General features: G+C 50.1%; 1 protein-coding gene across 2 annotated transcripts in view; it reads right to left on the bottom strand.

The window, feature by feature from the left end:
• PLEKHM2 (pleckstrin homology and RUN domain containing M2) overlaps window positions 1-27,891 on the bottom strand; it is a 48,226-nt gene extending 20,335 nt beyond the window's left edge. For both annotated transcript variants that reach the window (XM_019541419.1, XM_019541420.1), the window contains exons 1-5: window positions 27,758-27,891; window positions 5,444-5,550; window positions 4,800-4,909; window positions 2,947-3,046; window positions 1,611-1,698 (exon numbers count right to left, since the gene is read on the bottom strand). In XM_019541419.1, coding sequence (XP_019396964.1) covers window positions 1,611-1,698; window positions 2,947-3,046; window positions 4,800-4,909; window positions 5,444-5,550; window positions 27,758-27,817 — 465 coding nt within the window. In that variant the 5' untranslated portion in view covers window positions 27,818-27,891. The remainder of the gene's footprint in view (window positions 1-1,610; window positions 1,699-2,946; window positions 3,047-4,799; window positions 4,910-5,443; window positions 5,551-27,757) is intronic.
• Between the last annotated feature and the right edge of the window lie 39 nt (window positions 27,892-27,930).

Here is a 27,930-nt window from a genome sequence, read left to right as displayed (position 1 = left end):
GAATATTTTGTTTTTATAACTACAGAAACACAGAGGCAGCCCTGGGAAATGTGAGCTAGCAGAACCGGACCCCATTGCATTTCTGTTTCTCTTTACCAACACAGACAAATGCAGAAATGCAGATACAGGCATCTCAGTTCACTGGCACTGGGGAACCCAATCTCTTTTCTTGTGGCGGGCAGGTGCTGAGAAAACAGAAACCGACCTGCTGATAAAGCAGTAGTCAGTTTGCTCTGACCAGATGATCAGAGGACACCAGCACAGGAGACTGAACCTGCGGCAAGAAGTAAGCCTGTGCCACAGAGCGGCTGATGGAAACAGGTTCGTTGGAGAAAGTGAACAGAGTCCATGGCTCAAAGAGCATTTCAACTGGAGCCTGCTGAAACTTCAGTGCAGCTCCAGGTCTGAGTATTGTAACGTGCCTGAATAACTCTGGTGTTCAAAGCGCTTAAGCAATCCCATCAGCAGACAGTCCTGCCTTGCAGCCATCTCTTCTGTCTCGCATCACGCTGCCCTCTTTCTCAGTGCTAGCGTCTTCCACATCACCAGCTGCCTTAGGGATGCAAAGGCAGTGCAGTGACTACCTTATAACCTGATGTTACTCAGGGAATTGGAAAGGAAGCCCCCGTCATTTCTCCTGCTTCCTCCGGCATCACTGCTCATGACAGGCCCAGTCTTCTCTAGCTACATCATCTCCCTTCACTACTGCAATAGGAGACCGTGCTCATTTGAGAACCTGCTCACTGGGGTCCCTCAGCCTCGCTTCATTCACTGGTCTCTTGTTGCCAAAAAGTCCCTACAGTAATTCACACCCACTTACATCTCTCCTCTCAGTTCCTCACCCAAATACTCTCGCTCCCTCCCACCCTTTCTTTTCCTATTTGCTGTTTTCTGCCTTTGACCTTGTGATCTCCACACACCTACAGCAGCAGCTCTATCGGCAGCCAACCATCCTTTTTCAAAGCCCTTCTTCCAAGAATCATTCCCACTTCTTTGACCTCGCCAGTGAACCAGGACCACTTCCCCTTCCTGGGCAATGGACCACATCTCATCTCTGTCTAGGACCGTTAGCTCTTTAGGGCACAGAGGATGACCTATCCTGTCGTTTTAAAGCTCAGGGTATATTGGTGAGCTGAGGGAAGCAATTTGCAAAATGAAATAAACTGTTCTGCTTAGAAGGACCCTGTTTCTTTGTTTGTGACAGCCCTTTCCTGCATTCCCCTGCCCCAGCAGAGGTTAGAAAGTCACATTTTCTGTTGATTTGGAGAAGTGCTAACTTGTGAAACTAGAAGATGGCTCTGACCAAGAATTCCTCCTTGGCTACATCCTTACAGCTTAGAAGAGGAATTGATTAAATACTTAACTGGCCCTAAGTATGCTTCCAGGAACAAAGGTACTTTGTTCCCAAAAATCTTACGCATCATCTCTTCCAATTACAGAGTTGGTCTAATACAAAGATGTCACAAAAAGAAATCCCTTGTTTCTCACACACTTCCTAGACTATCACAGCTACACTCCAGCACCCGTTGATATGTGGTATATGGGGCTTTCCTGCTCTACACACATTCTGTCCATCAGCAAAGCCAGCTAGACAAGACCCGAATCCTCACCAGATCCAAGTCAAAGCGGATGAATTCCAGCCCAGATACCAGCGTAAGGAACAAGGTCAGGTGATCATGACTGCAGACCAAGGCATTCCTGTGACACAGATAAAACACAAGAACGGTCAGCTTTGGCACCGAGAAGAAAGCCCCGAGTGCCCTTGCAGAGCACATGACCTTACAAGTCCAAATACATTCTCCACCCATCTGTTTTTCTAATCCCCACAATATGGCCCTGAGCTACAGTATAAGCAAGGCCCAGACAGCCCAAGCGGGATCCCGCTGTCTTTAGCATATCAACCCTTCCCTTCCACCAGCAGCCTCAGGGCTCAAGGCTCCTCGGGGCTGTGCATCTGTGACAGCTGCACACTTCTCTTTGTAGTTTCAAGGGCCAGGAGAACTAGTTGGCTGCACATTAGCTAAGGTCAAATTTCTGGGCATGTCCCAGGTATCTGCTCTCTGGATGAGACACATGTTGGCAGCTTTTTGGATAACACAAAGAATTAAAAAAAAAAAAAAAAAATCTACCAAGTCTGGGAGCTTTCTCTTTTAAATGCATAGCTTCCACATTTATCAGATTCCTTGCTTTCAAAGCATCGGACAAGTGAGCAGCCCAGTACAGCCCCATCCCCATACATGATCACAACAAAATAAAAATAATAAAAACGAGAGCCTCCAATGAACGCAGAGCTGGCATCATGCAAGACAGAGAAGCAGAGTACAGGTAATACATAAAACAATGCAACAGTCACGTAGTGCCTGTAAGAACAGCTACATTTATGTGGTCATGAACACTGGAATTGTTAAAAGGTAAAATAGCCAAGGGGCCTAGGAGCCTCAGTCTCATGGTCAGTCACTGGGGTTTAAGGTCCTCAGCCCCTTACACCCTCTTAAATATTTTACCCAAAGTCAGTAAAGGAAGTTTGAGGATGAGCCTTCATTACTTCCTGCATATTCCATGTTCTCTGCGGTTTCCAGAAGAAACTGGCTTTGACAAGCCATGTGTCTATACCACACCTTCCCTGCAAAAGGCTTAAAGCATCTATGCATAAGGGACTGCCAGCACACAGCAGAAACTTTGCAAGCTGGTCCCAGCTGTTGGCTCCAGGCAGGGCTTGGACACGGTTCGACACAGCAGTTCCTCTGGCTGCACAACTGAGCTTTGGGGCCGAGATGCTCCCAGAACGCACTCCGCGCTTCCCCTGACCCTGGAGGCAAGCGTGGACCCTAACTTACTGCAGGTCTGGCTAAGCAAATATGGAGACCTGTCTTCTAAGAGGACAAATGTAAACACTGGTGGAGCTCAAGGGACACAGTGCAGGGCTGAGAGGACAGTGGCACTCACTTGACATAGTATTTGTGGAGCAAACTCAGGTTCTCCTGAAACAACCTCAAGTAGCTCTCCAAGGAGTTCTCATTGAGGGCCAGGTACAGCCAGGCTCGACCTGAAATGAACTCCAGAGGTTATCCTGCACATCTGGAAGAAACGGGCTTAGGAATATTATTTACATCTCAGAAACATTTGCATTCACATTCCACACACTGCAGTGGACCAGTTCATTAGCAGGAAGGTTCACGGAAGCAGAGAAGTCTGAAAACTTATTAGCAGGAGATTAATTTTTGATTCAGAATTGCAAGTGTTTGCAGTGGAAAAGAGAGGACGAGTTGCACTCAACCAGTCAACACACAGCAACAACAGCATGTCATCCATGTGCACTCAAAAGCCAACCAGCTGACATTTCAACCAGCAAGTGTTTGTAAGGAAACGAGGGTTGGAAGGGACCTCAGGTGGTCATCTAGTCCAACCCCTGCTCCAAGCAGGATCATCCCCAATGGTCCTGTGTGCTGCCTTCAGATGTCAGACCTGCAGATTGAAATCTATAAGGCACGGGGCTCAAAGAGCAGAAACAAGTCAAGTGCAGGAGTTTGACACCAACAGCCCTAAGAAACTGGGCAGGACATGGGAATAACATGTTTTATCTCTGTCTCCTGATCACACCGAGTTGGGGGTTCTGCACAGGTAGCAAAGCCAGGACCTCTGGAATCAAAATTTCAGCTGTGCTTCTTGTACATCCCTGAAAATAAAAAAGCAGGCAGTGCAGTAGGAAGTAGCTTTGCCAGGATGGACCTGGATTACCTGAATTAATAAGATACTACAAAATCAAGAAGTGCTCACAAAGTGTGAGCAGAGAGAGGTGTGAATGATGAGTTATGTGCTCAGCTCTCCTCTCACCGGGCTAACAGGACGCAGGAGGAAAAGGTTAGGGATAAGCAGGCAGGCAACGTGGCAGAAGTCCCGACAACACGCCTGAAGGAAGGTGGCTTTGACGGTCCCACTTGCTTTTAACAGGGAAAGAACATCTGCTACACACAGCTCAAGCAAATTAAAAAGAGCATCAGCATCGCTGGCAGTTATATGACAACTGTGTGGGACAGTGCAGAAAAGGACCACACAGGTAATCCAGGTCCGTCCTGGCAAAGCTACTTCCTACTGCACTGCCTGCTTTTTTATTTTCACGGATGCACAAGAAGCACGGCCGAAATTTTGATTCCAAAGGTCCTGGCTTTGATACCTGCGCAGAAACCCCAACTCGGTGCGATCAGGAGACAGAGATAAAACATGTTATTGCCATGCCCAGCCCAGTTTCTCAGGGCTGTTGCTGTCAAACTCCTGCACTTGACTCGTTTCTGCTCTTTGAGCCCCGTGCCTTATGGATTTCAAATCTGCAGGTCTGACATCTGAAGACGGCACACGGGACCATTGGGAATGACCCTGCTTGGTGCAGGGGTCGGACTAGATGACCACCTGAGGTCCCTTCCACCCCTCGTTTTCTATGATGCTATAATTCTATGACTCCTGCTAACACGTGACCACTAGGGTTGCAGATTTATGATCAGGATTGTCTCCTTTCAGGTCACCTATTCACGCCTGTGGGATCTGGGTCATCACATAAGGACTCCTGCCTTCCTCCTTTGCACAAGGCAAGCTACGGCAGAGGCAGCACTTCAGAATCAAAATCAGAAATAGCATGTGTAGCTGCTGCTTCCCTGACCTCCTCCTGCACACACCACGTCTAAACCTAGCCCAGAACCTCATACACCGAGCACAGAGCTGACTCCAATCTCGCACCACCTTTCCCAGAACGGGAGCTCACCTCCCACAGAGCTGCCCCAAAAGATACAGAGTTAAATACTCACTGCGCCCTAGGTTGGTGGCCACATGCTGAAGTACTTCTATCTGCTTGATGGCTTCCCTACGGGTGAAGTGAACGACCAACACCCAGTAGCCTGAAGAGAGATCTTGCAGCCTGAGGAAACAAACCCAGAGGACGGTTAAGGAAGAGCTGCTTTCAGACCTTGAAGCAAATTAGTCATTGCCTGGACTGGGTGGTGGAAGAGTTTCTACGTGGCTCTTACCAGAAACCACCCATCCCTCAGTGTCATTACAAAAGCACTACCCAGGCCGTCTCTGCAGAAGCTGAGATAATACAGGTTTAGGGGGCCTTCCCAGTTTTTAAAGGCTTTTTGAAAACACAAGCACTTGGTTCAGAATAGAAAGCAGGGGAGAGAAGGAAAGAAAAGCAGAGAAGTGCAAGGAGAGGGACTTTGAAATAAGAAAGGAAGAGGAAACAAGGAAGAGGTCGAGAGGGAGGAAATCAATAGTTAAGGATCTAATATCAATGCCCTGACGTGGTTTTGCTAGGTAGGATTATGTGGGACATGGGGTTTGGAAGCAGGTGATCAAACCATGCTTTCTGGGATCCTGGCCCAGCCCATCACCCCCAGCTCTGCAACTGTAAGTCCCAGGCAGCTGGAACGTGCTGTGCGCAGGCTGAGCTCACCCATAAAGCAGAGCATGGTCTAGGTGCTCGCAGAGCCGTTGCAGGACTTTGTCGTGGTTCCTAATTGCTGGGGTCTCATCCTCACAGGCTGCAAAGTAACTCTGCAGCTGAAAGTACAAAGCACAGAAACAATCCAGTTAGTAGAGGAAGCAACCGCTCAAGTTTAATCCAATAGCAGTCCAATATGCAGGTCCACCTTCCACCTTCCTGCAGTGACTCGCCCTGACCTAAGGAAACAGGGTCTTTAGTTCAGCGTCATGTGATGAACTGGGGTAAAACTACTCTTTCATGGACGTTGCAGGCCCTCGCACTCTATCATCCCACGAGTCCTTCCTTACAGGTCTACCAGGTTGGGCTTTTGGGTTTCAACATTGTCCCTTGACTTCTGCCGTCAGCTTGCTGCACACGCTGGACAAACAGGTCTGTACCCACGTGTTTGGCCGCTGGTTACCCAAGACACACGGATGACATTCCTTGGGTCAGAGCTGTGCTATTACAGGGAAGGAGTTTTGACAGCTGTTATATTTTCTTACTGTTGCACATTTCCAGGGATTAAATCAAATGGCCAATTATGTCCTAATACTTATGCCTATGCTTTGGACACTAACCCTTCATTTCATAGCTATCATCAGCTTCAGAAAAGACAAGGCAATCTTGATCCTTGTTTGACTCAAAGTGCTGAACAGCCAGCATTTGTAATGGCTCTGTGTTAGAAACAGCAGCGATTCATCCTGGATACAAGGCTGCTGAGCTGACACATCCCAGATGGGTGCCTGAGTGTATGTGGGCATTGTGTCTCTTTTGGTCTTTGCTGAAATTTTCCCCTCTGTTTTTTCCGACTATGCACTGTTTCAGTGAGCAAGGAAGTCAGGTTGCCATGGGTGTGGGGAGAGCTGTGCGTGGCACAATCCATTTGCACCATGGCTTCTGAAACACCGGTGTGTAGGTAATAGTTCCCATTGCTGTGCATGTGCAACAAAAGGCATTACACCTTTTCCAATGCAACACAAGACATGCAATACGACTTCTGTCCAAATACATCTCTCAAAACATGGTGCAGTCTAAATCTTCTTTTCTGTACACAACTGCCTGGGCTTGGATGCTAGGAAATGCTGGGGATCTGGAGAACACAGTTCAATTCCTGGTGCTAACACTGACTTACCAGAAGATCCCTGGCAAATTACAGCCCCTGTGCCCCATCTGTAAAATGGGGATACTTGGGTACTGCACAGCGGGACTGAAGTCTAATGTTTAGCATCCCAGTACTGTGAAAGCACGCAGCATTAGCATTACTACCTAGCTGTGATGGGCATGTATGGAGGTAACAAAGGTCCTAATTAGAGGCACCAAACAGTAAGCATCAACTTGATTTAAGTGACTAGGTCCCAGCTGCCTAAGGGAGGATGCTTTTGTGTCTTTTGTGGGAGCAAAGAGATGGAGTTTGTTCCCAGCTCTGCTGTGCAACCTTGCTTAAGTCACTTAAGACAAGGCTAGACAATCACCTTGCTGGGGTCATTTGACCCCAGTACTCTTTCCTGCCATGGCAGGGAATCGGACTTGATGATCCGCTCCGGTCCCTTCTGACCCTACAAACTATGAAACTATGAAACTTGCCTGCATTTCCCAGGCTGTAAAGCTTGTGATGCTATCAGCACTGCTAAACTTTTATCAGTCTAAGTTAGCTCTGCACCAAGGAGCTTCAAAAGGCAGGCAGCTTCTCCAGGCAGCTGCCGCCTTCCTTTGCCCTTCTCGCACAAAGCTCCCATTCTGGAGGAGCTGCCTGATCACAGAACTGCCGTGGAACGAGACCAGTTCTGATGCCAGATGTGATGGCCTCGTGTCAACATCTGGACCCACGTCGGTCTGCACATGCGAGTCCTCCACTGGATTGGCTATCCACTTCTAATGGAGCAGAGCTGACATGCATGTTCTTGCAGATGTAAGCACCTTGCGAGAGAATACGTTTGAGCTTCATCCTCTCATGTCAAGAGGCATCTCCATAATGCGTCTCCTCAGCTCCCCATGCACAGCAGCGCACACGTGGAAGGTTGCCTGGGGGGTCTCCAAGTGTAGCACTGGGCTCAGCACAAGCCCTTCCAAATGTCTAGCTCAGGGGGTTTGCTTTAGGCCCATCTCTACCACCATTTTTGCAAGCACTGCGTACCAGCATCTCCAATGCTCGTGAAGGCAGCAGGAGACACACTTTGGCTTTCAGCAAGCAGTAGAGAAAACCATTCATAAATCAGGGCTTAATGAGTCACACCTAGGTCTGAGCTCACAGAGCTGCAGCAACCTGCTTTTGGGAGCACCCCGAAAGCAGCAGCCCTGGGGGGGCTGGAAATCCTCCACCCGAAGCATGCACTCATTTCAGAGACGCACTGGTAATTCAGACCCTGGCACAGAAACAGCCTGGCACCTCATTCGAGACGTCTACTGCTGGGCACCCTTGCCCCAGTGGTCGATGATATGTTTGTTGGGTTCCCATTAGAGACAGACTTGGGGGCAAGAGGGTATAAACTGCAACATGCTGACATAGTTCACAGCTTACCAAACCAGTTCTAAATTATGAAAACCACAGCTCAGCATGCCATCCCTGCCTCTGCCACTGACTCACCACATGTCCTTGGGCATCTCGCCTCCACACCCCGTTTCAATTTCCCAGTCTATAAAATGGAAGTGAGCCCACTGGTGGCACAGGCTCCATTTGCATTTATAAAAAGACAATGCCTTCACAAGCATTAGAGATGCTGGTACGCAGTGCTTGCAAAAATGGTGGTAGAGATGGGCCTAAAGCAAACCCCCTGAGCTAGACATTTGGAAGGGCTTGTGCTGAGCCCAGTGCTACACTTGGAGACCCCCTAGGCAACCTTCCACGTGTGCGCTGCTGTGCATGGGGAGCTGAGGAGACGCATTATGGAGACTGTCAGATGAAAGGAACTAGCTGAAGATGAAGTGGCATCACTGCTGGCCATAAACACCTTTTGCTAAATCAAATCCAATTTAGCTATGCTTGCACAGTTAGTAGCTAAATGACCAGTGGATCAAATAGGGCAATGTTAACACCCAGAGCCTAAACCACTAGAGTTAAGACCATGGCTAGTTTTCAGTTCCTCTTAACATGCCTAAATGATATAACACACGTTATATCCATTGAGATCAGAAGTGCTGGCATTACGAGGCCTGCAAAGAAAGGCAAGATCAGGGAGAAGCAGCTCTTCTCTTCTGCTGTGGGCTGAGGTCAGACATTTTGATATCTGCTCTCTCAGGTACAAGCTCAGGCACATCTCACCCCATGTGGACTTGCTGATTAGATCTCAGACAGCGCTATATGGAATTGGGTTCATAAAAAAAAACCAAACACCCCACCAGCCACTTGGCTCCATTTCCATCAAATCAGACAGAACGGCCTGAAAACACAGCATTAGTGTTTCTCACCCCGCTTGCGTCCAGTCCAGAGCGGTACGAAAGGCAGGGTCAGGCAGCACGTCGCTGGGATGGGAGCACGGACCGGCAGATGCTAAGGGAAGCAGTGCTCTGCCCCAGCCACAGCATCCCAGCAGTAGCTCCCCGACCTCACTCCTCACAGAGGACCTGAGAGGCCTTCTTATTTACTTCTTGCAAATAAATTATTTTCCTACCTTTGGCAAAATACTCAGCAGAAACACTAGAAACCCCCTCTGATTGAAATCCTAATGCCTTTACACACCGACTTGTCAGCTTGGCACATGCTCTCCACTCATTCTCCACCAATCCTTGGTGTCATCCTAGTCACAGGCTCCAAAATACCTATGCTGGGTAGCAAGGGGACATACGATTTACACAACAATGGCCCAGTAATTAAATGACCCAGCAGGTCTTTGCGAGCCTCCATTAGCAATAATGCACCTGTAAAAATGCCATGCAAGGAATGCCATGTTTTACACGTTTGGTGGCACCTTTGCCATGTCTCACTCGTTTCACCAGGCTTGATCTGAAGTGCTGCCAGAGAAGAAGACTTAAGGTTCAAAGTCCGACCAGCTCACCTTGACTTGAAAACACCAGCAAACACCCTGGCTAGGAAACTGGTTATTGGGATTAAGAGGCATAACACTGGCCAGACTTGGGACCTGGGAAATTCAAGTGCAATCAACTGCAAATGCGGTTTCTCCTACCTGAGCAGCCCTCTCGGAGAGCCAGCGTCCAGTGTCTTCAGGCTGCCCTGGCGCCTGGCTCGGACTAATTGAAAGGGATCTCTTCTGCAAGGAGCTGTCTGCCGGACAAGCAGAAACCGCTGGTTTTTCCCTGCGGATCACTGCTCCAACTTCAGACCCACACTTGGAAAAGATTTCCAGGTCAGAAAGCATCCATATTGATCTGCTCCAGCATTCGAAACCCCCACAGCTTTTGAGCTAATGATGGACAGGGAAATGCCCATTATTCCAATTACTGCCTTCCTTCCGCATTGACACACAGAGCTGGGGACAAATTTGGGGAGAGGCCTCAGTGCAACCTGCTTGGTTTTCTACAAGCATCTATGCCTGCCTTTCAGACACGTAAGCAGCCTAACTCAAACTGAGTGAAAGATGCAGGAGCCGATTTTGAAATACTGGCCCTAAAACCCTGAATCCACAGTGCAGGAATACCCTGAATTCAGAGCTTTCCAATGGGAAAAAGCATTAGTTGCTAGGTCTGATACTTCACAAGATAGCAGACTACAAATCCATAGGGCATCCTATGATCTAATTTCTTTTAGCTCTAGCCCAGGACTGACACGCAGCTTCCCACGCAGGGCCGGATTCTGCTTCCAGTCCCACGGCTGTAAATGAGGGTCGCTCCAATCAAGCCAATGCATCTCACGTAGACTCACAGTGGGATCTGGTTCTCGGCACTTTAAGGATGCTTGTGTTTGCGTGCAAGGCAGAGGCAGGAACAAATGCCAGGCTCTCCAAGCCTGATCCGGGACGCAGCCTGGAACCAAGACAAAGCCAAGGAAGAGAGTCCTGCCCAGCCAGGGAGCAGCTGCTCCTTTGCAAGCAGGTCCCACCCAGGGAGCCCAGCCCCTACAGAGCGGAGAGCAACCAAGCCTGAAGTGACCGGGCCAGCCTAGGAGAGGGAGTGCAGGTGCCCTCCCCAAGTCCCCTGCCTGTGTCTGCACCACTGCCCGATCTAGATGGCCAGCTCCTGGGGGAAGCGCACATGCCTTGCCTTCTCCTTTGTGCCCGACACTGAGCTCTCAAAAATAAATGCAAAGGCCCTTTCTCAGTCCCACCTCTGTGTTTCCCAGGTGATCTGCAGACTCTGCGATACACCCAGGTGGATCAGATGCTTTCTAATGCAGCTGTTCTCCTTTCATCTGCAATGAGCTCTCCGTGGGACCGGCTCCACAGGCACTACGGCTATTACTTATGTATAAGCCTTCTCCACTAAAACATGGATCAAAGCTTTCTGATTACATTAAAAAAAAAACCCAGTAAATCAGAAAGTTCTGGCTTCCTTGGAAATGTGGATGGTAAATATGATCGATCCGGGAAGCTGTGGTCTGGAAACTAAACCATTGGACCCCCTGGAACTAATACCCTTCATCTAGCTATTCTTCCATCTCCTTCTCCCTTTCCCACACAGTTTATCATACTTACCCAAACTTTTGACGGAAGAAAGAGTCCTGGAAGATTATGCTATTAATAGCCAGGAGGAATGGGAAGGATCGCAGAATTGTAATAATTCTCAAATCATTAAATACCATTATCTACAGCCAGCATTTGAAACACATTCCCACAGTGAGGAAGCTGCTGAGCCAACGATAAAATCGTATGTAAAGTAATGTGGCATCCGGAAGATGCCCGATAGGTCCTACTAGTTAATACATGACAGCTCCTGGCTTTGAGGACAATGGAGGGAGCAGAATATTCCTGTCCGTGCCCATAGATTTAGGGCAGTAATTCTCACCAGGGTGCCATGAGATCCTTTTAAGGGTGCCACAGGTATGCAAACACCTACACGGGATCCACAACGTAAACCCAGCCAACATTTTTTAAATCCCTATCAAAACCATTCTGCCCTGCTGTGGTCTCTGAGCTCTTTGCAGCAGACTTGCTTTAGTATTTTTCCAGACTCAAACAAAAAGTGCAACTTAAGAGCTGGCATTTTCTAAGGGAGGGTGCGAGTCTAAGGAGGCCGAGAGCCACTGATTTGGAAACTAGATGCTGGCCTCCCGAACAAATCCCACGTGTCATAGACCCAGGCCAGCCAGCTTTTAAGCTATTTTCAATCTCATCGTTATATGCTGGGTATCCCAAATACATCACAACTCTGCTGTCTTTTTTGTCTTAACGATCCTATCCTGGGAGGATCTGCCTACTCACGGCAGCCTTTGGAGTCAACACAAGTTGCTTTTTTCTCACTGTTTATAAACCGGAAACACAAAATGGAAATTGGTTCCTGTAAGCAAATGAGTTTTGTGTCACTGCCGTATAACGTGCACAGTAAAATGTAAAGCTTACAGAGCACATGACCCTCTCCACGGGCTGTCTGGAGTTAAAGAATACTCCACCTCCTCCCCAGATTTAACCCCTATTTAGACACGGGTGAATTAGGACAAAGAGGATTATAATGCACATGTCTGGGGCTCATCCACATACCAGGCATGGGGAGCTGGAGCCGAAGCAAAGGAATCTTGCTAGGCCTCTTCCAGATGTTTCTAGAAGGGAGGGCATTAACATGTGTCCCTCCAGGAATGACGTGGGTCTTGGGTTTTCTTTCTGGCCCCGCCACTGACTTAAGGAAGAGGAAGCCCCAGATGTCGAGCATTGCCGAAAAGAATTGGCTGCCTTTCACATAACTGGCTGAAAGATCCCGCGGCAGAGTCGTAACATCAGCAGGCCGGTTGTCTGGAGAGGATTATGTTCATCTCAGCCTGTCTGTCCTCACCCACCCCTTACCTCCCCTGCCCTGCTTCAGCTCTGTGCAGGCAGACAGCAGCCCGGGAAGGTCTTGGGACCTCTGATGCCCAGCTCCTGCACATCTCCCTCCCTGTCAGTCTCTGGGATTCCCAGTCTCAGCCAAAAGACGGATGAACTATTTCAGTATTTCCTCTTTTCTTCTCCTTCCCCAAACTGTTTCTGTTTTGTCCCTGTTCTTTCTTTCCGCAGCTGAAATCACACCACTCTGGTCAGCAGCCTGCAGCCGACTCTCCACCACTGCTCCGTCTGCAGGGGCCGAGAGCGACTCCGGGAAGAGCACCGCGCTGGCTTGGCACTGCGGAAACAGCCAGCAAATCCGTCGCTGTATCCACGCAGCTGCTTTTGAGCCGCGATGGCCAACTATGGATTTCTCAAAGGAGCTTCTGTACCATTATCTGCTAAGGGAATCAGCTCCAGCCCGTGCACCAGAAGTTTTACTAAATTCTTTTTAATACTGGTTTACAAAGCCTCATGTCAAGTGCATCTCGCAGAACTATACGGAGCACCATTCCTTCGGTGCCAGGATGTCGAACATTTCAATAGGGAGCAAGGTGCCAGGGCACACTCCATCGCCTTCTTAGAAGTGCTGGTCCTTTATCTAGAAACAGTAGAACTGTACATTAATTCTTCGGGAAGTCAGTTAGAGATCCCTAAAGCGTACCAACTTCCTATTTCTACCTAGGGGAACTTGTACAATCTTTTCTCTTACACCTGAAGAAGGGTGCTTGTGTCCAAAAGCTTGCAACTGAGGACTTTTTTTGGCAGAAATCTAGTTGGTCTAATAAAAGCTGTCACCTCTGCCACGAGTTCTGATTCTTCCCAGCTTCCTATGGTGCACAGCCTTGCTCTGCCACCTCCCAGGCACACCTGCACCCAAGCTGCATGCACGCAACAAGCCTCTGCACTGTCACATCAGGAGCTTGGTGACACACTCGTCTGACTTGCTTTTGCAGGAGGGCTCTTGGTCCCATGACAGCACCCAGCCCTGTGAACACGCATGCACACGCAGCGGTTCTTCGGGAGGCTGACTCAGGGACTCTGAATCACGCCAGCCTAATTACGACCCGCTGGGCTCTTAGTGATAGGGATGCAACTCAACCTCCAGGCACAAGGGCCCGGCGCAAACACGTCCAGCGGGAGAGCACTTCTGGTGAGCCTCGTGAGAGAAGGAACGAAGTGGTCCCTACGGCCACGCGTCCAGAGAACTAGGCCCATGAATGTCGGGGGGACTGATGCATCAAGGATTGGGTGGTATTGCCAGGATGCTACGAAGAACGTGTTGACTCAGCGCTAACAATCGGTGAACCCTGGATCTTGTATAATGCCCCCTCTTTCACACATCCTGAGGACAAGCCGTGCATTTCCAGAACCTCTTTCAACTACCAGCTCAGGGCAGAGTTCAATTCAGGATTCACAGCCTTTGTTGCAGACATGGTCACCTGATTATTACTTATCTGGAGCTGTAGTTGCACAAGGCATTTCAGAGAGGTGGTTAAATTATTTGCTGCAAACAGTTTACCATCTAAGCTAAGAATGACAGGGAGTGACAACACAGGGTGGGTCTCAGGAAGGCTAAGACAACCATAAGCAGTCACTCTGATGTGGATGATAATCTACCCACCTCTTAGAGGGATACTACTACCCTAGAGGGATTTTTGCGAAGCAGACCCAAGTACCAAGAAACAGACCCCAGCGCTGTCCGTATCTCCGAATAAGTGCTGCTGCTATGCGCCCGGGCAGTGACAGCACACGTTGTACCATTCCCCTTCCCTGGGGGCGTCTACACGAGACGCTTGCTGCGCAGGAACCGAACAACACTGTGCAGTAGCCAGATGGTCAACAACTGTGCTAATTACCTACTGACTTTTTAAAAGTCAAAATAGGTGAAGAGAGGATTGCAAATTAAGAAATAGAGTTCAGTTCCTTGAAATCATTTTAAAAGGCAGGGCTAAAGACAACCATCCTGGAATCCAGATCAGCGGCAGGAAAAGGCTTAAGGCAGAACGGCGTTAGCCAGTTGTTCCAAGGCAACGCACAATATGCCTCTGTGCCCGCACTGTTTATAGTCTCCAGGAGCACGAAGACAAAATCAGGATGGGTCAATTCGAATTGCAGGCTTGTGTATCTGCATGTGCTACCATCCTTCTGGATGGCCCTGCATGTGCTGGTAAAACAAGGTCAACTCCAATCTAAAAAGCCCAATCCTGCGAATGACTAAGTACTCTTACCTTGTACTAACACCAGTGAGAGCTAAGCTGTTCCTACATGCAAGTGCATACACAAGGCTAGGGCTACATGTTCCTGCTGGTACTAAATGGTAAATCATTTAATATGCATTTCTTAGCCCTGGGGAAGACTTGTTCCAATGGTCTAATGCAGATCAGTGAAGGTGAAATAAGGATCCCAGGCTGCCCTCTTGTCCTTGCCACGATTCATTCCCAAAGCCTATCACAACTAGCTTCCAGGGGTAAAATGTGCATGTTCAACCCAACCAGGGATCGAGATGAACTAAGGAATAGCCAGGATGAGCCTGGAGCAGAAGATTACCGTTATGACCAGCCACCCTTGGCTCTGTAATGACTCCAGCCAAGCCATCGTCAGTGGGTCTCAGGTGCACATAAGAGGGCCCGTGCCTGAGTGCAAGGGAAAAAAAAGGACCAATCCAGCATATCTGGACCGCCTGCATGCTGCAACATTTCACCCACGCATATGCCAACATTAAATCGCGCCACACCTATAGCCTGTGCACCTATTCCTGCTGAACGTTAACAGCATGCCTGGTGCTGTACAGGATACTCAGTGGTGCCGCACTGCCCTCAGCATCTTTGTGCATTTTGTGTGTACTGCGGATTTACCTCCTTTGCACTTTATAAGCCTATTTAGAGGGAGAGTTTGAACAGAAAGTCTCTTTCCTCTCAGTTGTCACTTGGTTAGAAGAACTTCTCTGGGGTGTGGTGATGACACACAGTACTAACAGCTGCAAAGTAATTCGTGTGCCCCTGGCTGTGGGCTGAACCAGTAACTTAAAACACAGACCCGACCAGCTAGACAAGCAGTGAGAGTATAAGGCTTTGAGAGATTATTTTCTTTAAAAGCATTATTCTGCATCCCTGTCTAGTTAGACAGCTCTTTCCTCCCCACACGCTCTTGCCAGTCCAGTTCAGCATCCTCTGGGTCCCAGCACACGGCAGACACTCGAACGCTTTGGGTTTTCATGACATGACCCGACCTAGAAGCCAGTGCGTGGCATTGCTCCATTTGGAATGAGGCCTCAAGCCATCTTTCAGCCAAAGCTATTTATAGACCTTCCAGTGGACAAAATTAATGGTGTCCACATCTAAAAGGCATCCATGGGATTATCAAACTGGTATTTCTCAAGTTCATAACAAACTGCATACCGAGTTTGCAAACCAACCCTGACGCTCTGTCTTTGCAACGCTACAGAACAAAAACAAGAGTGAACACAAACTCCAACCCCAAGAAAACTCAAAATCCCGGAGAATTCACGGATGCAAATTTAAACAATTGCGAACAAAGTGCAGAAGAGCCTTGTTTCTGCAAAGGGGCTTGCTTGCATGACCAAGCATTCAGAACAGATGGGAAATTTGCACTTTTATCACCTGTGCATCAGGGATAAAATCCACCATCACGCTGGAGGCGGTGGAAATCACCATGATTTACATTGTTTGTGGACAGCTTACAGCTTAGCTGCCGTGCATTTACTTGTGCATTTCTTCTGCAATAAACAATGCCAGACCCAACACTCATGCCTGGAACAGCACAGAAAGCAACCTTCCTTATGCAACCTTATATAGGCTTCAGAGATGTATGGGCGAGAATTTCATCAGCTCTTGAAAGAGCCACATCCCTGAGCTCAGGCCTTGATGGGTGCAAAGCTTTTTAGCCCACTTTACAGCTCTACTACTGCAAAACAAGGGTTGAGTACAACTGGAAAGGCCCCTTCCCCTCTATTCCCACTCCTCTGAAATAACCCTGAGATTCCTTGGAGATAAAGCAAGGAGCGTCTCTTCACCCCATGCTGAGAACTGGTTTTGATCCTGAGACTACTCCTTGAGTACTATGGGGGCTTTTCAAAAGTCTGTGGGAAAACCAAATACCTCTGGCCAATTGTGCATCAAGGAATGAAAAAAACCCTCTCCCATAACCACTGTACACGCGCAGCCAAAGCGCTGAGGCATGAAGTGGGACTGCTGTCGTTGTCTTAATGCAGATCTGCACGTCTTAGGAACACATTGGAACAATACAGCCAAACCTAGAAAGGAAAGGATGAAAAGAGGATTCATAGGGTCAGAGTCTGAGGTCAGAAGGGAGTGTTGCGACCATCTAGCCCAGCGGCTCCCAACCTTTTCATGCCGAGGACCGACAAAGTGTGGACTGGAAGTGGCTGCAGGCCAGCAGTGACTGGCACACTGCAGGCAGGCGGCCGACTCTTTTTTTTTATACTTGGTATAAAAGAGGGCTGGCTGCCGGTCCACAGTATGGACCGGTCTGTAGTTTGCCGGTCCACGGTCACTTCTGGCCCAGCAGCCACCCTTCCCGGCCCAGGACTGGGCCGTGGCCCAAGGGTTGGGAACCCCTGATCCACCCTTCCCCCAAACCTGTAAATGTTTCCCAAATAGAAACCTGTCCTGTTTTAAAGACTGCACGCAAGGCGAACCAGTTCTCAAAATCAGTTTTTATTTCAAAGTTGAAACTAATGCAAATTAGATCTTGTTGTGCCTTTTCCAGCAAGACCTGAAAAGTCCTCCAGTGGCTTCTCTCTATGCGGGTACCTGAAACACAGCAACCAGTCACCTTCCCACTTTCTCTAGGATACGTTCAGTATGCTGCGTGCCTTCAAGCTTAGACAGAAAGGCTTGTTTCCCAACCCCTGGATTACTTCTGCGGACCTCCTGGGACCTTTCTTTATGTCTACCCCCTTCTTCCACCACCCAAGACAACACCACAGTAGCCTAGCAGTAGCCTTGCCCGTGCCCAGATCGCTGCCATGCTGCTCCCTGATGTGCCCCTGGCAAGACAAGCACTTGGATTAAGAAAGCAAACACATATAGGGCAACTCCACGTAGACGCCCAGATCAGCTCTTGCACCTAATCACGATGTTCCTGCAGGGACTTGATTAGAAGTGAGGAAACACACGTATAAAGCCCACTCCCGTGCCTGCAGTCCTTTGTTTAGCAATGTTTCTGTTCCACTTGACAGGATTGCAAAAGAGCAGCTCTGTAGCCATGCAGCAAATGGAAGTGGAAGCTGGTATGCAACTTGAATTGCATCAGGCTTTTCTCAGTCTCCATTTTCACCCTCTCAACCCCGTGCAGAGCTGCTGCTAACCCAGCATTTGCAATACAGTGTGAAGGGGAGCATACTAGTATTTTCCTTTGAAAGTGCACCTGTCTCGCACCTATTGTCTCCTGTCCCCTCCAAACCTCACTCCCACATATTTGCATTTTCACAGGCCTGCATTTTGCATACTGGCTTCTAGCCTACCCAGGAGAGCACACAAAACACCACCAGATTCTCCCTAAGCCTGAAGAAGGGCCTTTGTGCCCAAAAGGTTGCAAAGAAAATTTTTTCCACCTGTTTAGTTGTTCTAATAAAAAATATCACATTGACCCCAAAGAACCTTGCGTGCCTTTGAAGTCAATGCATTAATGCTCAGCTGGATTTGTTACTGGGGAACTAGGTTGGTGGCATACGTGAGGCATTTAGAGGATGAAAAAATATTCCCCACCCTCCACCCCCCGCCAGCTCTTTCACCCAACAGCGTGTGGCTGGTATACCGAGTGCGCAGAGCTGACGCTCAGAGACTGCTGCATGCTACCTGGTGGGCTGCACTAGTATGAAGCGTTTGCAGCATGAGCTAAACCATATATTTTAAAGCTTGTGGCTCTCAGTGAATAGCTTGCAAAGCTTCATTTACTAGTGTGAACAAAATGACAATTAAAGAGCTGGCTCCAAAGCTTGGGGCATATCACACAGCAAGTAATGCTGGAGCTCCACCGGGAGATGAAGCATAAGGCTCGGGGCTCTTCTCCAGCTCTAGGAGAAGGAAGGTGCACAGCTGCTATCCAAGCACCATGCCCAGCTCTGAGGCAGGAACAGGGAACAGCAGATGAAAGCGATGGGTGCGAGCCGGGCCCGTCTCCTGGCCTGCTTGTCTTAGTCCTGGGGAAAGTCCAGGCGCAGCATGCCCTGAAGGCAACCCGCAGGTCGAAGAGCAGCCCCACACTGCGCTGCTCTGAGCCACCTCAGCCTATCCACCTCCTCAAAGGATGCCTCCATTTTAGCAGAATAAAAGGTATCATCTCCGAACCAAGAGTTCTAGATTTTTGCAATTCCATTTTAACATGAATTTTCAAGGGTGCGAATGTGAGTTTTCAAGGGCAGCAACATCGCTCTGTTCATCTCAGAGCAGAGACCAGAAGGCATTTCTAAACTCATCCAGTAGCAATGCCAAGTTATTAACTCCTCCAGGTTTCTTTTATTGGATCACATTTCCCAGGGAAGATTGAACAGATTAGGAGATGGAGAACCTCATTCAACTCCTGCAGATCAATGCAGTTAGCCAATCAATAGGCCTATCTTCCAGGTCCCACACAAACTGGCTACTCCTGGCAACACAAACAGGAAAGAAAAACACATGAAGCTTCAACCGCTGCAACTCCTGCATAGCAAGAGGGTTAGGAACACAGTCAGGGGCTGCACGCCACCATTTTTACGGCAAGCATCTCAAGAAGCAGCAGTCCCAACACTCAACTTCCCATGCCCAAGACACAGGCAATCAGCACCACTTACCTTAAAATCAAGTGCGCTGTCCAGATCATTTATGCAGATCTAGCAGCTTCTCTGATGGCCCATGACATACCTTGCCGCTACTTAGCAGGCTGCCACTGATGTCAAAACAGCCTCGAGAGGGACAACACAGCCATGATACAGCATGCCAAAATGGAAGCTTTGCCTAGCAGGACCTGAAACACTGGAGTGTAGATGCTGCATAGCGGAGAACAGCGCGGATGGAGGCTCCCTCATTTTTAAACATCCGAGATGCAGAGCGGACTCTCAGGTTTCATAGTAGTTAAGGTCAGGAGAGACTTGAACAGATCATCTCGCCTGCCCCGCTGCCACAAGCAGGAATGAATGGTGGGTTCACAAGACCCCGGACAGGCGATCATCCAACCTCCTCTTGCATTTGCTCAAGGTAGGAGTGAGGACCACCTCCCTGGGAAGCTGGTTCCAGATTTTGGTCACCCCAACTGTAAAAAATTGCCTCCTGATCTCTAACCTAAACATACTCTCCATCAGCTTATTACCATTGTCCCCCATTACCCCAAGTGGTGCTGGAGGAAAAAGGGCTCTACCCACTTGCTGTTCATCTCCCCTGATGAGTTTGTAGGCAGCCACTAGGTCCCCCCTCAGCCTCCTCTTGCTGAGGCTGAACAGGCTCAGGTCCCTCAGTCTCTCCTTGTAGGGCCTGCCCTGCTGCCCTCTCACCAAATGGGTGGCCCTCCTCTGACCCCTCTCCAGGCTGGCCACATCCCTCTTGAAGTGCGGCGCCCAGTACTGGACACAGTGCTCCAACTGTGGCCTGACCAGTGCCGCATAGAGGGGGAGGATCACCTCTCTGGACCAGCCTGAGATGCATCTTTGGATGCATGACAAGGTACAGCTGGCCTTGCTGGCTGCAGACTGGCATTGGTGGCCCGTGTTCATCCTGGAGTCCGTAATGACCCCAAGGTCCCCCTCCGCCTCTGTGCTCTCAAGGAGGCAGCTCCCCAGCCTGTCCGTGCGCCGTGGATTCCTTCTCCCCAGGTGCAGCACCCTGCATTTGTCTACGGTCAATCCCATCCTATTCTCATCTGCCCACTTTTGTAGTCTGCCTAAGTCTAGTTGCAGCCTCTCTCCCTACAAGTGTGTCCACCTCGACAATGTGCTTTCAACCCCCTCATCCAAGTCGCTGATGAAGTTAAGGAGCGTGGGCCCGAGGACTGAGCCCTAGGGGACCCCACTGCCCCCATCTCGCCAGGTTGAGTACGACCCGTCCACCACCACTCTCTGGGTGCGCTCCATCAGCCAGGTCTTTACCCGTCCAACTGTGTAGGCATCAATGCCACAGTCACCTAACTTATTGATGAGAAGGGGGTGAGAGACAGTGTCAAAGGCCTTCCCCACTGTCGCACGCATGTGAATTTCCAACTCCCAAATAATTTGTATTTTCGTTTAGGTTTGCTATTTGTGACAGCTAAAATCACACTGCTGCCTGCAGCTGCACTTGCCAAACACTGACTGTGGCCAGGCATGAACTAGTGCCGGTGACACCTGTTTGCAGCAGCCTTTTCACGTGCCACTGCATGCACGCGTTATGAAAGAAAAGCTGAAACCTCCTCGTCTTTGCCAGCCAGGTCCAAGCAGCCTGCTAGCGGCACTGTTTATCTCACATGGAGGATCGAGACTCAGGGCTGACATATGACTGCTGTGGAGAAGGATCCCAATGTTACAGAAGGAGGCATGAAAGGTCACAAGTCTTTCAGCACAAGAGAGGCACAGATTCCACGGGAAAGAAAAACAACCGGGGCTGGAAAACACATTAGGACAAGCAAACAACCAGGTTCGCAGGGGCTATGACCGCTGTCTGCTAAAACATTGGATTAGAAACATCTGGTGCCCACCACAATGGCTAAGATATGATGCTTTTGCAGTCCTGTTTGTACCGACATGACTGTCTTTACATGCAGCAGCAGCCTGTACTGTTTCCTTCGGGCCCAATGCTGCTTCCAGTCCTGGTGTCAAATGAATATGAAGGCAAGGTAGATTTGCACCTTATGAGCTAAATCAGAGATGAACAGAATAAGATTTCATAAGCGCTGGACTTACTTCATCAGATGCCGTAAAGGGAAATGAATATGACACAGCTGAGGAATGCCAGGCACTTCGAGTTCAAAGGCTGCTTCTTACCCCAGGCAGTGGCCCTCCATCCTCCCCACATGTCTGAAGCCTGCTTTGTCAGCTGCCTCCTGCTGAAAAGCCTTGGGAGGTCAGAGGGAGAGAGACTCAAGGGATGCTGGCTGCCGCTCCCGGGACAAGATCCATCGGGCTGTCGGTACACGCCTGCTCAACAAGCCATCCGGGGAAGGCTCTCTGCTGGGGGCAGGCAAAGCAAGCGAGGTACCTTTTTCAAAGCACCCTTGCTGCTCTGTCCAGCAGCAGATGCTCAAGTGAGCGCTAGGAATTTCTTTAGCCCGCAGCGTGACATGACTTCATTTTAGCTTCCGGGAAAATTCAGTCCACTTGAATGTGAACAGTAAAGTCCAAATTCAAGTTCATCTCTGCATTAGGATGTGACATCTGGTATCAAGAGAGAAACCTTGAAATGGCTCGTGTAAGGAATAAACTGCCATGCCTTAAGGAGGGTTGCCTTAGCAGTCTGCATTGCATATTATTAGCAGCTCATCCTCTCAATTAAGTTACGAACCACATTTGGGAGGCCTATGAATGCATTTGGAGGACAAATGGCAAAGAAGGTCTCAGACTGTGGGGTACCCCTGAAGGCTTTGCAGAAGGGGTGTAAAATACCTGAACTCTCCTTGGGTATTCGTGACCGATTTGTAAGTCAGTACATGTGTAATCCTATCATTACAATCGTTTTCACAAGGGATTTTGTGAAAAGGCTCAAGACCCCCTAGACTACACCTGTACAAACAGGTTCTCCTGGAATAGTCTCCCCATCATTTATAACAGATGTTGTAGGAGGAAAAATATGTGACTCCTTTCCCTCTTCCCACCCTGTCTGTGCCTGGCTCCCTGTGATCAAAGACCCGAGGAAGAATGTCTTGCACTGGAAAGCTGGTCTAACTCTATCCTGATTACATGAGAGTTCAATAACAGAGATGACCCTAAGAAATCTTTGCTGCTTGAGTGGTTCCATACACAAAGTTTATAGCATAACTGTTAGTTTATATTAAGTTTTATGCAGTTTATAACATTTAATACGCAGACACCCGGAGGCGCCCTTAAGGAAGGAGATGGAGACACTGATCCTTAGTTGCGTTCCAGTCTTCTTGTTCTATTCACAGGCTTGCTCTCCAAGACAGTGCCTCTGTAGCTGTCACGGTCACTCCAGCATAGGGGACCTCCTGGTCATATATAACTGGTGCAGTACAGGACATGCGCTGGCAGTGGCAGACAGGGGACGTGGCCCCATTTTACACTGTCACTGTTGGCATGATCTACAGCAATCCCTTGGCTGCTCTAATTTACACCCAAGGACTGCCCCAGTGCACAGGGAGTGCAGTGTAAGATGATGAAGCTAGCTGAAGACAACATCTATGCATGCACATACGGTCCCCACGTTTTGCTGTGCACTCCTTGGCTGTAGCTGAGGATTGGGACCAGAGAGACTGCAGGACACTAGCAGGCAGCAACCCGACATGCCAGTGAATGTACTGCAAGCAAGCGTCTCAAAGGGGAGCGGACAACGTCATATATCCTGAAGCTACATTTTCATGGCACCTGCCTTTTTGTAAAGAGCCTTTAAAAGACTAAGATGATTTTTTCCATGAGTTAAGAGACTTCAAGTGAAACCTTACGGATGCGGCAAAGAACTACAACCCACGCTCAACTGTCTTTCTTAACAGACCGTCTAAGGGAAACGTTTAACAGCCTGGCTACTGAGGCTGGAGCACGGTAACTGCATGCATGGAAAGGATCAGAGCTGTTGCTTTGCAGAAGTTTGCTGGACTGATCTACTTCAGCTCCAAACATGTATTCATTCACAATGCTACAAGAGGCCTTGACTTAAAATCCCTTTTTCATTGTCCACTTTGGGGTCACAGATCATGCACTGGGCTGCTGCTGCAGCCATTCTGGACTAATACAAGTCATTGTACCTACTACCAGAAGTTGCGCTGCATCTGCTAAAGGGCAAACGTATAGGAAGCACGGGGGAAGCCCCATGTGTTAAACTACGTGTGACCTACCATGCCATTCTGCGGCAGATCCCGGACGACCACAAATCCTAGAAGGGACACAGGAGATGCCCATCTGCCTTACACGTGAGGTCGGTGAAAGTCCTCCTGCAACTAAGTGGGATTTGTGTGGGTGAGAAGGACCCCAGATATCAAAAAAAAAAACCCACCAGCAAAGGAGGGCGACACTGCATCACGTTCGCGCCGCACTGCCCATTGGGGCAATGACCCTCTCAAGCTACTGCGGAGAAACGGGCTTTCCCTTTTGCTGCAGATGGCCTCACACGTGCTAGACCACAAAGAGGAAACCCCTTCTGAACTGCTGCCGCCTGGCTTCCCCTGAGACCTGAAGAACAGCTCATTTGAGCACCTGTGGGTAGCGGGCAGGCTGCTCGTCCCAAAAGCAGAGAGAAGTTTATGGCGGGGCCAAGAGAAGGAGAGGGCACAGCAGAGCCCACTTCCAATGGAGAGGAGCACACAGAGCCCAAGAGCTCAGGAAAGCTCAGCAACTTCCTCCTTGCTTTCCTCCTGGAAAAAAAAGTGTCTGTAGCTGTGAGAAAGGGCAGAGACAACCTGTGGGCAAAGTCCCTCCAGGGCTGAACGATGAGCACAAGGAGGTGTGCCAGGTACCAGGGACAGATGTGCAGGTGCAAGAAGATGAGAGTTAGGGGCAAATGGGGATGCATTAGATATAACATTCGTACGTGTGGGGCTAAGGGACACAGAGCTGATCTTGGGCTGGATATAGGTGGATGTGGGGGGCACAGAATAAATCAGTGGTGTTTTGGAAGTTGGGGGAGAAACTGGAAGCTCCCATGCACTCAAGAAGCCTGGCCTAATTGATCTCATTAGGTCCATTAGTGAGAGCTCCTGTGGCAAGGGGCCAAAATCCAGCCATCTACCATATATGTGCCAGGAGTCAGCAGTACTGCAGTTCTCACATACACACCGAGGAGGGGAAGATGAGTTTGAAAAAATCAGAAGAAAAACCAAAATTCATTATTTTGGGATGGACCAAAAGTGTGATTTTCTTTTATAGTCAGCCATAATGGGCATGCCTTCAGGAATCCATATTCCGGCTCCTCGATCAAGCCAGGCAGGTTACAAATGCCTGCGCTGCAATGGAGATTTCAGTTTCGTGCCATCCTGGTCACTGTCATCATGAGACACAGCACTTTGCATTTCATTCCCTGGTTTGATAGTATCTCAGGTCAACAATGTTTGTGTGGGGCTGCTAAGAGAAGGTCGATTGGTGGCATGTATGCAAATGTACGCATCTACCCCACGCCTATCACTGCACAGCATGTGTCAAGGCACCAGTCACCACAAAGCACCGGGCTAACATGCGTACATGTGATTATCTTGACCATCGGACCAGCAAGTTCCACAGCGAAGCCAGAAACCAGATCATTTGCTTTTTCAAGTGCATCTACAGCAGGACTGGGACATCCATGTCAGGAAGCGCGCAACATCTCTAACTGCATGGACCTGCTCTGCATACAAATATCTTCAGACCCCCATGCCAATAGCCTCAGGCCTCTAACAGACCCTCAGCATTTTAAAATAAGTCACCTACAAATTGTCACGCTTGGCACCATTCCTGTCTCGAGCATCCCCACAAGCAAGAACCGGGGGTTCAGCTTTGTGTTGAGACGCACGAGATGGGCAGGTGATAAAGCAGAGGGAGTGAAGGAGAACTGATGAGCCCCATCACTAAACCATCCAAGCAATTCCTGCAAACATGTCTGTCCTTGAACTTATCTCCAACAGGCAAGACAAAGCCAAGAAGTTTCAGACAGTAAGTCAACGCTTCACTCCCAATCCCTCTGAACATTTGCTTTCCACTCTCAACAGGAGCGCAATATCGGTGCAGAGCACACCAACAAGACAGACCACGTGCACAGAGCTCCTGTTCCAGCTGCAGTAAGTGCGGCCCTATCCTGCCCCTGCTGAGCCTCCTCAGCTAGTCTGCAAGTTGAGGAAAACTGAGGGCACGAGGCATCTGGCTGCTGACACCGTACCCCTCTCTAGCCCCAAATTTCTGCCTAAGCCTCCCTGTGCCTGGAGCCCACTGCTGCGCCACTGCAGTCCACAGCACAACCCTCCTGTGGATGTGGACGACGATGCGGGACCGAGTGCCTGAGCACATCCACTCTTGCCATGCCTGGCTATACGACACCAGTCTTGTTTATGCCAGAACACAATCTGCCTCGTACATATCTACAACACACACTCGGCAGATTACTGCTCCTATGCCAGGATTTTCAACAGCCCCCTTGTGATCCCCCAGTCAGGCTTCTCTCCCTTCTTGTACTTGATCTATGGCTTTTCGAAATACTTCTTTCCACTTAGATTTACTCCCTTGTTTTCCACCTCCTGCTTGATGCTTTGCACATGATTCTTAATTACTCCTTGGGCCAAGGGGGGAGGGGGAGGGAGAAATCTCCTCCGCTCTTTCCCAGCCCTTGAAAAAAATCTATATGCGCCTACCTGCCAGTAGCAAGGGGGAAGCTTTCCCTGGCAAGTGAGGGAGCTGCAAACATCAGTTCTTGCAGAATGTATTTGATACCTTCATTCTGGGGGAATGCAAAAAATCCTGCAGATCCAAGAGCTTGATCCTGATGAACAGCCACCCATGAAACTCAAAAGTGAAATCCACTGAGATCAATGCCATTACACCCGAGTACCATCGAATTCAGGCCCTGCTTTTCAGATAATACAGAGGGAGCCTGCAGCACAGAGGGCTGCTCAGATCAACTTCCCAGTGTGCAACAAAACACAACTGACAACATTTGGTCAAGTTTTACTTTTGCTAGTCAAAACCATGCAGGGAAACGGGGAGGCTGGTGGCCTTTTGGAAGATAAGCAACAGAGTCACTGCAGCTGTTGCTCCTAGACTCTACCGATGGTTTCCCTCGCCCTGCACACTGCTCGTGTCAACTTCTGGATGCTCCATTTCATCCCAGCTATTTTCTGCAAGTCTGATTTAGGACAGATACGAAGGTGAGTTCTCTCGGGTCTTACAATCAAAGGTCAAATAAAATCCTCTCTGATATTAGAAATACCTCCATGCAGTCCGATGCAATTCAGAATGATCCGCAGTCGCCATCCACGACTGTCCAAGAAAAAGCAGAGGTTGACAGAGGCTGGGACAGGGGTGATTTTTTAGCGCTGTGCCTCAGCCTTGCCAGGCTGTGCTTCCAGCAAATGGGGAATGAACAACCGGCTCAGATCTGCGACACGAGCATGGCCTCGCTCGAGTACCGCTAGTCCAGTAACCAAGCTGGGCTGGAGACTGAAAAGCGGAGCCAGACCCCCCAAGGAATGCAGGAAGCTCTGTAAAAATAGCTCCCTGGTAAGTCGAGGGTAGCCAGGCCCTGATGGGAGCACAGCTCCTGTCCAGGGGCTAGAGACAGGGTTGGGCTACAGCCCAAAATAGGACTCGTGCTGCTGGAGCAGGGGAAGGAGGGGATGTTTTAACCTGAGCCCACCCACACTATATTTCTGCGAGGGATTGATCTGGCTAGAAGTGTCTGCCGTTGCCAATACGAGCGGCTGCGCTCCTAGCACGGAGAGGCTCCTGCCCTTGCCTGTGGGCTTAGATGGACAGAGTAAAGGATGCGGCATTTTCACACCACTTTTACACGCGCACAGGCCGGAGCGGTGGAGACTAACTGTACGGGAAACACCCTGCAGCCAGCACCGCGGTGGGCTCGGGAGGGGACTCTTGAGAGTTGCGCTAATGTGTCTGCTCTTCCACAGCTGTGCAAAGGAGCACCTTCCCAGGCGCAACTGCGCCGAGCGCGGACCCCCGTGAGGCTGGGGAGCCGCGAGCTGACCCGCCCCGGGTCACGCAGCAGTCGCGATGGCGCTGGCTACCCTGAAACCTCCGATTTCCAGCCTCTGCTTCCACCGCAGGCTCCTCCTGGGCGAGATGCACGGCTAGGGGCTGTGTGCAGGGGCACGGAGGGGGAAGAGCTAGGGGACGGCGCCCTCGTAGCATCCTTTCCTGCCACCCAGCACCGGGAATCGCCCAGGTCGGTCCTGCACGGCCCTGCAGCGCGCAGCTCGGCTTCACGCAAGCAGGCAGGTCCGGCGCGGCGCGAAGCGTGCCCCGCCCGCGCCCCCCGGCCTGCACGGCTCCGAGAGCGGGGCCTGCCCCGTCCAGCGCCGCTCAGCACCGGCCCCGCGTCCCCGCCCCGCCCCAGCAAGGCCCCGTGCGGGGTCAGGCCCGGCTCCAAGCCCCCGGGCCCGAGATGCACGGCGCTTCATCCCAGCTCCTCTCCCTCGCGGCCCCCGCCAGCGGAGGCTCGTCACCGCGCGGCTTCCCAGCGTTTCACCCCCAACCCTCGTCCTGGCGGCCCCCAGACTGGGGGGCTTGCCCCCCGGGCCTCACCTTCTTGACGGAGAGGGAGATGTTGTGCAGGATGCGGTCCTTCACCTCGCCCGGCTCCATGCCCGGCGCGGCGCGGCGCGGCGCGGCCCGGCGGAGACGCTCGGGCGGCCTCGTGACGGGAGCTGCGCGGCCAGGAACTGTGCTGCTGCTGCTCAGCCTCGTCTTCTGGGTGG

Source organism: Crocodylus porosus, unplaced genomic scaffold, assembly GCF_001723895.1.
Source record: "Crocodylus porosus isolate Cpor-Errol unplaced genomic scaffold, CroPor_comp1, whole genome shotgun sequence".
NCBI lineage: Eukaryota > Metazoa > Chordata > Crocodylia > Crocodylidae > Crocodylus > Crocodylus porosus.
The sequence above is the reverse complement of the archived record's forward strand: the minus strand, read 5'-3'. Positions and strand labels throughout refer to the sequence as shown.